At 48.0% G+C, this 14,306-nt stretch overlaps 1 protein-coding gene across 1 annotated transcript in view; it reads left to right on the forward strand.

The window, feature by feature from the left end:
• The first annotated feature begins 9,837 nt into the window (after positions 1–9,837).
• The window catches only part of Prx6a (Peroxiredoxin 6a), a 28,852-nt gene continuing 24,383 nt past the window's right edge, over positions 9,838–14,306 (forward strand). The window contains exon 1 of the mRNA XM_089583059.1: positions 9,838–10,015. Within this exon, the coding sequence (XP_089439185.1) occupies positions 9,924–10,015 (92 nt within the window). The 5' untranslated portion in view covers positions 9,838–9,923. The remainder of the gene's footprint in view (positions 10,016–14,306) is intronic.

Raw genomic sequence — 14,306 nt, forward strand, 5'->3', positions numbered from 1 at the left:
TAACATCTCAAAGCCAGACAAACTTGCGACCCGCCTCGTGACTCCAGGCTCATCATTGCTTCGGCTCCTTCATTTGGACAACTTTACCCTCCCTTTATCAAGAAAGGAACACCTACGGCGCCGCACACGTCCTCTCATCTCTCCATGTGCGGTAATCCTCCCCCGCGGTCTTACCCGTGCAGAGGAGGTTTCGCTTCGCGGGATCCGGGTCGAGGTTGCCCTCACACCTGTCGTTACTGGGAAGTGGCCTCAGTATCATGATTTCTTTCCTCGGCCCGGGTTTCCAATATGTAAACGCGAGGACGCTGAAGCCGACCGACATTCACCACTTACTGCGGGACTGCCTTGTCTCAAGCCTACAAGGATCCGGCACCTGAAGGCAGCGGGTCTTTCTCCGCGCAACCCTGCATATATTGCCTGGATGCAAGGACCATACCATCGCTTACTACTGGGTGTCATAAAATCAGCTAACGTATTCCCATTATTTGTATCATTACTGCATCCTTCATCACACTTTCGCCCATTGATGCCCTGAGGCAATAAATCTCGTTTAAAAAAATACGTAACTACCATGTTGGCGAAAAGCAAGTAGCGGTCACGTCAATTTTGGTTCAGTTCTTTCTACTGGGATATGCATTTGCTACAAAAACTGTTCAACGCTCTTGATCGTTAATGGCTGTCTCTCACAAGCCCGAATTCAGTCCTCTGTGAAATAGGATTGCCAGCTGTCCCCGCTCCTGTTCGCATTATGCTTGGAGCCATTTTGTTTAAGTCTCATAAACAGGGCAGCTGTCAATGGTTCTCGTATTATGGGTCACGAACTGAAGGTATTAGCTTATGCCGACGACCTCACGTTTTTGTTCACTATAAGCCAAGCATCGATGAGGTTATTCGCTTAGCGGAAGACCGGTCCAGCGTCAGGAGCTCGAATTGAGCGTTCTAAGAGTTGGGGTCTCTGATTTGGTGGGCAGCGACACCTTCCGAATATGCTGAAATCCAATGGACACGTACGCCACCAAAATACCTTGACGTTTCTTCGATTGCCTATAAGCACAGTGCACATTACTGGAAAGACTGCGTGCCAACTCTTCAGTGCTATGCTCAGACTTTTGTGTCCCATGGTCTATCGATTTTTGGCATGGCACCGCATGCAATTTGTTTCTGTCCACTAAAATTTATTATGTACTGCAAATTATTCATTCCACAAGACTTTATACCCAGCGTTTCCACAGAGTTTTCGCAATTTTTGTGTGGCATTCGTCTTTTGAATCAGTGAGGCGTGATAACCTTTTTCGGCCTGTAAGCGCCGGCGGCCTCGGTTTAGTCCACCTGTATGTCCGACAGATGGTTTCACGTTTCATGTTTTTCCGGGATGCTACGCACCCAGTAGTGCATGCATTCCTGGAAGTAAATTTCGTTCGTGCCTTACCGAGCATCATTATGTCTTCTAATGTTTCTGATCATTCGTGTTTGTGAAGATTTATGCATGAGGCGTATTTGTCTGTTCGTTTCATACTTGTTCGTTTTCCCCCTGACTTTCTTTTTTCGGTGTAGAGTAAAAGGTAGTACAAAGACTTAATCCGTATGCTCTTTCCTCCGCCAATGTATTGCTCTGTGTTGTTTCGTTTACCGGGACATGAAGTACTAAAGAGAGCACGTAAAATTCCCCCTCGCCATGTACAAAAACATTTTTCTTTAAGCTCCACACTGAGACATTGCCAGTAAAAACATGGCTAGAAAAAATGGGCATTTCCGTGTATTCGGTGCACTATAGTCTTTCTGATGGTCCTGAATCAATTGAGCATTGTTTCATTAATTGAAAAGATGCAATACTCTTTTGGCACATCATGCAACGGACATTGAAAAAAAGACGAAATTTGACGCCACATTCTGTACAGTTTCTCACTCACTACCACTTGTTGATTATTAGATATGTTATCTTGAATTCGATTACACAGCCTGTAGAAAACACGTACGTTAGACTAACATTGTCAATCTGTTCGTCTGCTAAAGACCATTTATGTAGAATTATTGTACACCTAAAAGAATTGTATACCCAGAACGAGTAGGGACCGGAGTGGCACTCACTTTTAGTGCTGTATTGTTCATTGCCTTTTTTCCAGTTCTTTGTTGCTTAGATGTGTCGTGTAATGATGTATTAGCTGTGTGCTCCGAATTGACTCTTTCCTCGTGCTTATGACGAATTAGCTATGTGCCCCGAATTGACTGTGTTCTCATCCTTCTTTGCTTATGTGTTTTTATGTGCCACTGTTTTCTTAATCCCTGCAGATAGTTCATGTGCATAGAACACTGCAAAATTGTAATAAATACCATGTCAAAAGAAAGAAGTAGCGGTGGTCTAGTGGATTGCGCCCCCGGCTCCGAGTCTAACAGAAAGCTGTTCGTTGTCCGCCGCCGGCGCGCATTTTTTTTTTTTCTGCGTTCAGCTGCTGCTGTCTTACGATGAACGGTTGCAGCCCTTCGTTGCTCCCTTCGAAAGAACAGTTCAGCCTTAGGGATGATTCGTGGCTAGACTAATGGTTAGCCTCTGTGTATTCAGTCTCGGGAAGGACTAACGGCTGTGGCAAAATAGTTAGCCTCCAAAAAGGACCAACTTTTGATGGAAAAGGACGAAAAAACGCTTGGAATGTAGTGTCCAGAGCCTCATGGAGCCGGTCACAATACTTTTTTTCGGGGCCGTCGAATAGGCTAATTAGCAAGCAGTCATTTTTAGAAAACGCTTAAATTTATTTATTCGCTAATCATCGAATTCAAAAGTTGCACTCCGTGATTAAATCTGCCTCATCATGCCACTTGCAACAATATGAGTTTCTTCCGATTAATCTTTAAAAGGTTTAATTGCAGAGCGAAAAATTTTAAAAAGTCTGACGTGACTACGCTCTACCGCGTCGCGATTTTCGCGCCCTAAAACGCGCTTTTCATGAAGGGGTAGAAGCTCTTGCGCGCACCGAACGAATCAGTAGGCCATCGGAGACCCCCCCCCCCCCCCACGACTCCTCCAGAAGTGAGAACTTCAGGGAGACCGTATTTTCCTCCTCTGCCCGTAAATCCGCCCTGTACACAAAATGTTTCCTTTTCTTCCTTTATTACGGAGTTACATGGAAGGAATATAGGGAAACCGGGCAACAATTACCGTATTTATTCGTATATCACCTGATTATTTTTAACCTTAACTCCGCGCTGAGAACGCGATAACTCGCTTAGCTTTGACGATGTCGTCAACGCCTTCGCTGCGTGTTTTCTTGACTGGTAAGTTTCTTGGTAAGTAGCCGCTAAACTACTGCTTTCAAGATAGTTTTCTTAATAGCGGCCATTTTATTGAATCTTTAACGGCAGCGAGAGTACGGCGTGGACAGAACGAATGCAAGTTGTTGAAAACGGCATCTAAAGCACCTGTTTCGTTGTTCGGCAACCCGAACGGCGTTTTGTGGGCCGCTATGGGGTCATCGTCATGCTGTAGAAGCTCAACTAGCACAGCTGGACGGCAGTGAAGAAAACGTATTGAAGATGAGGAAAGTGATAGAGAAATATCCAGTGATCACGGGGAAGTACAAATATTATGTCGGGCTCGTAATGGGAAATCGCATGACCTACTAAACACAGCGCTCCCATTTTGGCTAAACATTTTCCTGTTGGCCTGCATTGAAGGGTGTCTCATTCTTTTTTCTTTGTCGGTTTCGCGATCTTCCTGGGTGGGCTTTTAATTGCGACTGGCTGAAAATCAAGCAAATACTATAGTGCAGGCTTATCATTGGAGCAAGAAAGAAAACCATCCCACCCGCCGACAATAGTTGCATCGTGGGAGAGTTGGCGGCGAGGACCGCCGCAAGGCTGTTTGAAAAAGCGAACTGTTGCTTGTCAAAACTAAATTGCCAGAGATTAAGGATAGTGTGCAGTATATGCGTCTGGACAACGTACGGAGCGCCGATGTCCGAGTGGCTTTCGCTTAGTTAACGAATGCCTAAGGTTGAATATATATATATATATATATATATATATATATATATATATATATATATATATATATATATAGTTATATGGTTGGTTGGTTTATGAGGTTTAACGTCCCAAAGCGACTCAGGCTATGAGAGACGCCGTAGTGAAGGGCTCCGGAAATTTCGACCACCTGGGGTTCTTTAACGTGCACTGACATCGCACAGTACACGGGCCTCGAATTTCTCCTCCAAAGAAATTCAGCCGCCGCGGCCGGGATCGAACCCGCGTCTTTCGGGCCAGCAGCCGAGCACCATAGCCACTGAGCCACCGCGGCGGCATATGTATGTATATATATATATATATATGCGAAATTGAGAAACGCTTCAAGTGGACAACATTTGAGTGCATCTCAAATCTATGCTGTGCTTCGGCCACTGTCTGTCTCCGTACACTTTACTAGCTGCCCGCTGTGTTAGGACTTAGGTTCGCCGTCCATTCTCCCCTCCTGCCTTTTTTTCCCTCTTCTCTTCTCCTTTTTTTCGTCTTTTCTCCCCGCGACCACATACATGGGTGGCGGGCGACCACATTTACTCTTCCCCCTCCCTGTTCTGTTTGTGTATTTTTGTTATTTTTTTATTTTTTTTTTTCTGTCTCTTGAGCCATTCTTCCTCCGGCATCGTCTGCTTGTTTTGGCTCACGTGTCGAACACCCGTACAGATGAAGACCCTTTAAGAAGAGAAGCAAGAACCACGTAACTTCACTCTTGAAAAACGACAGGCTCTGCCCGAAACGTCGACTCCCAATAAATGTTTACTTAAATGAAGCGTTTCTCAATTTTGCATTTTACCTCTAGCAACCAAGTACGTTCATCTTTTTGTGTTATATATATATATATATATATATATATATATATATATATATATATATATATATATGCCGCCGCGGTGGCTCAGCGGTTATGGTGCTCGGCTGCTGACCCGAAAGACGCGGGTTCGATCCCGGCCGCGGCGGCTGGAATTTCTTTGGAGGAGAAATTCTAGAGGCCCGTGTACTGTGCGATGTCAGTGCACGTTAAAGAACCCCAGGTGGTCGAAATTTCCGGAGCCCTCCACTACGGCGTCTCTCATAGCCTTAGTCGCTTTGGGACGTTAAACCCCATAAAACCAAATATATATATATATATATATATATATATATATATATATATATATATATATATATATATATATATATATATATATATATATATACAACTTAAAAGAGGAAGATTTGTGGGCAACACTTGGAGGAGTCGGTTAATGCGGTCATCCCACATGCACTGTACATTCAGGAGCTTATTCGATCCCCCTGCCTCCCTTCTCAACATAAACCCCCGCCTGATAAGGAGGGGGTGTCTCTTGTGAAGTGGATTATCTGCTGAAATAGTGGAAACCTTCATAACGATTTAATACTGAGCCTAACCGTACACTTGTTTTAATCTTCTGTCACAACGTAGATTTCAAAATTAAAATTAAGGGTGCGACAAGCTTTAGAACTACTCGATACGACCAATTAAATGTATTCGAGTGCAAGTTCCGCAGGACGGCTTTTTCACATGAGAGCAAGCATGCCCAAAGTAGTAGTTTCAAAACCAGCGCTCAAGGCAGAGGAGGATGGCAAAAAAAATTTCTGCCTCTCCCGTAACCGAGAGTAGAGTAAGCTTGAAATGTTTACGGGCATAACACATTGGTTGTAGATGGTACTAGTCAAAATCTTGGAATGGGTCTAGTGTTCAACACACCACACCACACTCTTCTTGTTGCGTGGAAGCGATCGCCTGCATTAGTGCGGGCTTAGGCAGGCAGCCGCGAACCGTGGCGGCCTTGTCGCTTTCGGGAGCGGCCGCATAATCATGGCGTTGTCGGCAGGGGCGAGCAGTCTTCTGCTGTGGCGTATCATTCGCAAAGCGATCGCTTTCCGCAAGACGCTTCCTACCTCTCCTTTAATCAGCCTCCATTTTAAGCAGCTGTGGCGGTGGCGGCAATGAAATGCAGGACGATGCAGAACTGTACGCGGACACGACGAGACGCAGGCCTGAGAGAATGTATATGCAGCGCGTTCGAATACTCCGCGAGCGTGTACACATCTGCCTGCCGAAGGGGGAATTGTCATGAGCTGAAGGCCCAGCGGCCGGTCTTTCACATGCGTGAGTGTTAAAATCACTGGAACTCTGAAAGTACCGCAGCTGTTTTCTCTTCGCCGCCGCGCCGCCTATTGGCCAGTTTTGATCACGTGATTAGGCGCCTCCATAGATAGTCCACTCGCTCTAGGAGCCGACGGGGCGCAGTGCTTCCGAGTTGGTTGGACGGCGTGTTTTCTGAAGTAGCACGTTCAGTATAGCGTCTGTGTGCGTGTGTGTGTGTCTGTGTGCGTGTGCGCGCGTGCCTGTGCCTCTATCTGAGCGTATGTCTGTGTGCGCGCATGTCTGCTGCGCGCGCGTGCGTGTCTGTGTGCGTACGTGTGTCTGTGCATGCGTGTCTGTCACTGCGTGCGTCTGCGTGCGCGCGTGTGTCTGTGTATGCGTGTGTCTGCGTGCGTATCTCTGTGCGCGCGTGTCTGTGCACCGCGTGTGTCTGTGCATGCGTGTGTCTGCGTGCGTATCTGTGTGCGCGCGTGTCTTTGTGCACCGCGTGTGTCTGTGTATGCGTGTGTGCGTGCGTATCTGTGTGCGCGCGTGTCTTTGTGCACCGCGTGTGTCTGTGTGAGTCGTGTGTTTGTGTGAGTGTGACAGCAATAAATGTCTTCGAAGACGTTGCTTTACGAGATTTTTTATGCGAAGCATATTGCTAGAGCTACCACTCACGCCGTCGGCGTGGGACCCCTAGACGCCACACCACGTGACACCGTGACGTCACACCACGTCACACCCGTGACGTCACACCACGTGACACCGTGACGTCACACCACGTGACACCGTGACGTCACACCACGTGACATCGGATGAGAGAGACGGCCTCCACCTCGCGCCGTCGCCGTGGGACCCCTAGCCGTCACGCCACGTGACACCGTGACGTCGTCGTGACGATGCCATCGCACAGACGCCGGAATGTCCTCGAGCGGCATTCCCGCGCATTTCGAACGCGCGTTCACACTCGGTGTAGGTGAAACGCTCGCTCCACCGGGCAGGCAGACGCGGCTTCCGTGGCAATCCAGGCGCTCACCCAACGCGCGTCTCGGGGTTAGTCGGCGTTCCGCTGTAGCCATGCCGTTGTCTTCCCCCACGACGAAGGCTTCTAGTGGTTGTATTAAAATGACCAAGTATGCAACCAAGGAAAGCCATGTATTACCAAGCCTAGACACCAATATGCTTCGCATCTGACTAGGCTTAACCTTAGCTAAGCCTCAGCCATAATTTTTTTCCCTGCTGGTCATCGACATTGGCTAATGAGGATTAAATAAAAATTAATAAATTGCAGAGTTTAACGTCCCGAAGAGACACGATAGCTATGAAGGGTGCCGAAGTGGAGCGCAGTGGGAGAATTTATGCCACCTGGAGTTATTTAACGCATACTTACATCGCACTGCGCACGGGAGTTTTTGTATTTCGCCTCTATCGAAATAGAGCCACAGCGCGCCCGCATGCTATCTGGCCGCACAGTTAGAGCGTTGGACCCGTCGTCGACCTTGGGGTCGCCCAACTACCTCCCACAAGCCTCCGACCGGCGACTGACGACACGGAGGGAAGAACAGGAGGCAGGAAACAGCAAGCGCACAGGGAACGTTTTATACGCATCAGACTTCCAAGTGAACCGATTTAATAAACGTTTTGCTATATATGTACGCAGCCTGCCGGCTTTAAAGTTTTCCGGGCCCCGATTTGGATTGGAAAATGTTTATTGTCAGCACTGAGCCCTAGTGGGCATTATACTAGGTGGCTTGCATTTGCGAGCCTCTCACGGAAGTAAAATAGGACAAGCCTGCTTCTTACGTTGTTAGCTCACACCCGTGGGCTATAGAATACGAGAGGCTGCGCAGCTGTCGTGCGACGCTTTCAAGGTTTTCGAAACCCTCACCTCATCTAAGGTCTCAATCATGAATACTTTCATTGATTAATTTTCGCGCAAAACCGATGAGCAAGGCGGCCGCAAGGGAGACCTTCTTCGCCTAGCAGACGACGCGCTGGACCACCTCTGGCAACAACACCCCAATGTTGCCCGCGCGCCGCCCGCTGGTTGCGGTACTTTCAGTGAGTGTGGGACCGCAGCGCCATCCTTGGGGATGGCGCGGAAGCGCGGCCCTCTCTGTTAGAGAGTGTCGTTAAATCTCGTACGGCGCCCGGATGCTCTCGTTTCAGTGCCCGGATGTTGGCTCTCGGTCTCGGCGTGACGTCACCACACTGCCGACAACGGGAGCTAAAAGCATTTCATGCTTTAAAAAGTTACTTTCAGAGATGAAGCCCTAACGATTCCAACAGAATCACTTCCAAGAGGCAGTACGGCTGTTTGTTCTTGGGCTTGTTTTGCTGGCGTCATTTTTGTTTTCTAATGTTTCTGTGATGTTTAAAACCCTTTGCAAGTGAAAGGCCTTCTTTGAACATATCATGCGCTTAGTGGACGCAGTAGGGGATGGCAAGGAATGCGGGCCTCCATTTAACAACGTTAAACCTGCGCATGATTCTTGTATACCCTGGACGTTGCTCCGCGCACTGTACCAGCTTAGTAACATTTATTTAACCCTTAATGCCGTATTGCATAACAAACTCTCTTAGACTGCTGCACAAACGAAACGGTTTAAATATGTGCGTCCGTGCATGTATGTCTGACGAAAGGCCGGGGAAGGGAACTTTGATTTTCACTTGTGATGTTGTGCTGGATAACTAATTATTTTATTACCCACCGGCTGACCTGTCAGCGCAGCAAAAGATTCCCTTAGCTGGTGCAATCCATATTTACTGATCTTTATCTAACCGCTTAGTTTCGGAGCCGAGTACAGGCAAAAAGTTTACTCAAACTTACAGATTTTATACTGTTTACACATCTGCGTCTCTCACTGCATCTTCATGCAGTGGAATATCGCTGCAAATTTGTCGTGCTGGTTTTACTAAGGCCTTGGCAGTTGGTTTTCAAGCCTTACTCGCTTGCAGCTATAGCGAAATAATAAAAGGCGCACGTGGCTGCGTTAGATGAGTCACAGCCGACGAGGAGGAACACTAATTGAAACCAGTCGCCATTGTCCGCAGTTGATATAAGAGTTGCTGGGTTCCTGCGCGTTAGACACACCAAGAAAGCGATTAGAACACTCCAACTGAAGGCCACAGCTATTTGTCGCTTTTCACGCTTAGCCATCCAATTAAAGCCACCACAGCTCTATGACAATAAGGATGCCTCTTTAACTACCGCACGCTACCCGCTTTCACAACAGACCGTGGGTGCTTGGAATGAAGCAATGGACGAAGCTCTCTGAAAACGGCGGTCACCTGCCCGGAACCAGACACAAAACACAAGAGGAGGATGCACGAGATTCTAGACATGGATTCCATCAGAAAGAAGGCAAGAAACAACATTCAATGTCTCGGCACGCTGCCAATACAAACAGCAATACGGGGCGTCGTTTAGGAGAGTTGGTTACAATACGTACAATACGCGAGTACAATACGCGAGTACAATACGCGACGAGATGTGTGATATAACAGATATAATCCATCGCAGCCACGCACGCTCAGGCGCGCCGAGAAGCCAGACAGCCCGCTTCTCTCCTCGCCACTCTCTCGCATTCCTCGAGAGAGGAGGACGCGCGCGCGCCAGCGCTTCCCCGCGGCTGCGCAGACGTGTGGCGACGCGAGCGCGCCCACAGACCCACTGCGCATGCGCGCCGGTCACCAAGAAAAGGGCGTCTGCTTCGGCGCTCTCATTCAGTTGTCCGCGGTTCTCCCTGCAGCAGCTAGCACATCGCACTTCCCGTCCGCTCAGCGAGCAGTAGCAGCCAAGATGCCTGCCCTGAACCTCGGCGATCGCTTCCCGAACTTCACCTGCGAGACGACAGTTGGCACCATCAATTTCTACGAATGGCTGGGCAACTCGTAAGTGAATGTCTTTGTCGCGTGTATCTCAGTAACGATTGACTGCGCCGGCGCCGATGAGCGGGGGCTGTGCCAACGCGGCCGGCGTGGCTTCGAGGGCAAGAGGGCTCGCGGGTCGCGCCGGCGCGGCCCCCGTGTCAGCTGCCGGCAGCGTGTGTCTCGCCGCGATCTAGGAGCAGGAAATACCGTTGAGCCGCGAAGGGGCGCTTTTCGCTCGTCCTGAAAGCGGTGCACGTGTTACAGGGTTAATATGGTGCTTTGGTTCCGTGTTTGCGCTTCGCTTAATTGTACGCTGCGCGCATGCATGTGCCAGTGTCATCTATTCAGCTAAGCCTCAAGCGCTTGTCGAGTCGTTTACCGCAACCTCTTGTGCATGCTTGGGCAGTTTGCACGCCAACCCACCTGCAACCTCGATGAAAGTTAATGACCTCTCGCAATCACTTAAGTCATTTCTAATGAAATGACAGCAGCGCCATGCGCACAGCATGTTATTTAACGTAGCGTAAACACGTCACCTAAACACTATATTCACGCCTCAAGATGCCTAAAAGCACTGTTTTACACCTTAGCGGTATTTCGTTTTTCCCGCAAGCTTTCAGATCGCAGAGAACGATGCATGCGTCTTTACAAAGCATCTGCCCTGTCAGTGAGGCATGCGCTTTGTACTCTACGCAAAACTTCAGAGCAAAATATTTAGAGAGCGCTTCTGTGTTCCAGCTGCTCGCGCCAAAGGACGAAGGCCACTGCACGCATGTAGCGCGATACTGCGAGCTCGTGTTGGCGCGCTGGGTCAGTTCTCCCTTCAGCGTAAATCTTCGCCAGGACAGCACGCACTTTTGCGTTACCGGTGGAGTCCCCTCTGCGTGCAGTATTTATTTATTTCAAATACCCTCAGGGCCATACGGCATTATAGAGGGGAGTGGTTATACAACGTAATATAACAAAACATATAAATATGAGCGTGGTTTTTCAGAAGGTTGCTAGTTATACAATGTTAGCTATTGCATTCTTGAAATAAACGGTCTTAATTAGTGCCAGTGATGCGGGAAGGGAATTCCACTCTTCAGATGTCCACGGTAGAAACGATTGAAACTAGTTTTTTTGTTATGAAGAATGCTATTCCAACCTTGTGTTCGTGATCCATCCGTGGTGACACGTACTGTGGTGGTGAAATAAGTTCTTCGAGCAGGCAAGAATAGTGAAAAAGCTATGCAAAAAAAAGGTGAACACGAAATGTTCTACGACGAGACGCAAGGGATCCCAGACTGAGACTAGCTCTCATGCTGCTAAGGTAAAAGCTTTGGCGAGTTGATGGTTATTCATTCTAAAACAGCGCAAAAAAGACACGGACACCAGGAAGAGACATACAAACAGGCGCTGGTTATGTTTCAAGTTCTGTTGTAGTTTTAGGGAACGCATCGAGCAGCAGTATTTTGGACCATTTCAAGTGAGTGCGTTAATTTCGGGTGTACAGCCTTGTGGAGCGGCTTTCGGGATGGGCTTAAGAGTAGCTGCAACTGTAATTCCTGGCACAGCCTGCGTTTTTCGACAAATACTGCACGTATATACATATAATTCACGGCACGTCTATTATGCGAAGCATATTAACGTAGGTTTCGGGCCTTCGCGCGACGACCGGCGGTGGCCACCATTGACCTTCCAGTAGGTCACGTGACATGACGTCACACCGGCTGCAGATGGGGCCTCATATCGCGCGCGACGCGGCGGCGGCGCCACCATCGCTGCATCACGTGATATGTGACGTCACGCCAGGGATGAGGCGGCGCCCGCCCGCCGTCGCGTCAGTCTCTGTGCCCACAACCGCGCCAGCGTCTTTGCGCCGGGCGTGTATATGGTCAAGATGCCTCCAAACACTAAGGACATGCTTCGTATCCACTGGGCTTAACCTTGATAAGCCTCCAATTTTTTTTATTCTCCATGAGGCCTACACAGGTGACACTGGTGGTCGATACATGAAAAGTTACACCGTCAGTCCTAAACTGGAAACGTTTTCATCTCGCACAGGCCATGAAAACAGCTCATAAAATAATTGCGAGGACACTTTGGCAACCAAAGTGCTGAGAGGCGACTGCCGAGGACACTATGCCATGACGACTTCCGGTGGATGTGACGTCGCACTGTTCCCGTGTCTATATCGTTACCAATATTATTCATCTTTCGGGGATATTAAGTGTTAATTACGCTTCATTACATGTTTTTCCATCTAATTTGACACAAATCCGACGTTCTTTCGACCATAATGTGGCAATTTTCACTATGCTCTGACGACTTCCGGTGGATGTGACGTCACACCGTACCCGTGGCTATATCGACGTCCGCGTAATTTCGACGCAATTGTGACTTTTGACTGCAATTAATTACTCTTCAGTCATCAAACGTGGCTTCTAGGTTAATTTTTTTCCTCCTCTACCTGAAGAAATCCTTCGTTTTCTCCTCTTTTTTAGTTCCCGAGTTAACACCAGTTAAAGGCTGCCTAAGGTGACACCCTCTGCTCACGGACGACAGTATGAGCCATTAAAGACGCCTTAATATAAGGGCACCTTCGAGTAGCCATTGTTTCCTCCTCCGGCTTCTTAATTTCCCTAAAATGGAAAACAGGGCTCAGTCTGCCCTCACGGAGGCACTATCAATTGATTAGAGGTGACAGTTCTGGGCACGTAAAGCCGTACGTTGGGACACTGTAATTGCAATTCTTTTCATTCGATTCATTTCTATTGGTATTATCCGCCGTGCCGATCGCCTGATCTCGGCGATACCGAAGGCGTGGTTGAGCCTCGGCCATTGACAGGAGGCGAAAAGGAATGTAATTGGAACAGAATCGTTGTCCTATTCATTCCCTGGTGTACTCACGGAATAGTTACTTGAACTCCTATTGTTAACGTACTCGTAGTACAGGGCAGAAGAGGGCTGATGAGATTGAGATTTTCGAGGGGTTAAGGTGACCCCGGCCAGCGCTGGAGAGGGTTAATCTGAGCACAATGGGACAGGCTTTTGTCCTGCAGTGGGCATAGTTGGGCGGGTGCCCTTATATTAAGGCGAAAGTCTTTAATGGCTCATACTGTCGTCCGTTAGCAGAGAGTGTCACCTTAGGCAGCCTTTAACTCGGGAACTAAAAAAGAGAGGTGAAAATGAAGGATTGCTTCAGATAGAGGAGGAAAAAAAAATGAACCTAGAAGCCACGTTTGATGACTGTAGAGTAATTAATCGCAGTGAAAATTGCGTCGAAATAGCGCATACGTCGATATAGCCACGGGTACGGTGTGACGTCACATCCACCGGAAGTCGTCACAGCATAGTGAAAATTGCCACATAATGGTCGGAAAAACGTCGGATTTGTGTCAAATTAGATGGAAAAATATGTAATTAACACTTAAGATCCCCGAAAGATGTATAATATTGGTATCGATACAGACACGGGAACATTGTGACGCCACATCCGCCGGAAGTCGTCACAGCATAGTGAAAAGTGGCACATAATGGTCGGAAAAACGTCGGATTTGTGTCAAATTAAATGGAAAAACATGTAATTAAGCGTAATTAACACTTAAAATCCCCGAAAGATGTATAATATTGGTATCGATATAGACACGGGAACAGTGTGACGTCACATCCACCGGAAGTCGTCATGGCAGTGTCCTCGGCGGTCGCCTCTCTGCACTTTGGTTGCCAAAGTGTCCTCGCAATTTTTTGAGCTGTTTTCATGGCCTGTGCGAGATGAAAACGTTTCCCGTTTCGGACTGACGGTCTAATTTTTCATGCTTTGTGAAATAATAGCAAGAATCTAGGGCAGAACTGTGCGCTTTTATTGTAAGCTATTGTAAGACGTGGCGCAACTACGGGAATTAAATTTGGGACATTGTGTACTAGTCACTAACTTTGAGCAGTATGTATAGCTTTGTTGAGTTTACGCAGTGAGAGGGCCTGAAATAGCAACTTCAAGCAAGTATGGATCAATGAATTAAGTTCCAGGATGTAAAAGGAGCAGAACTAGCCTAAAGTCGAGCTTCGTTAAAGTACTGTTAGCTCAACCCGTCCTGCACTTCATCGCCGCTGCTAACGACAGTGAGCAAGTTCCAAAATCGTTCCTGATAAATGACACGCAGCTTGATAAAAGAAACATGTATGCTACTCGGAGAGATTAATTTCTTGACCGGCGTAAGAATAGTCCAAGCCGAGGGCAGTGTTTCGTTTAAATAAAAAATGGGCAGCAGAGAAGCCCTCAAGGGGCGTCGCTAGTGTCTTCACACGCGGCCAGACCGAATATGGCGCG

Source organism: Amblyomma mixtum, chromosome 3 (genome assembly GCF_055824585.1).
Source record: "Amblyomma mixtum isolate Tamu chromosome 3, ASM5582458v1, whole genome shotgun sequence".
Lineage (NCBI taxonomy): Eukaryota > Metazoa > Arthropoda > Arachnida > Ixodida > Ixodidae > Amblyomma > Amblyomma mixtum.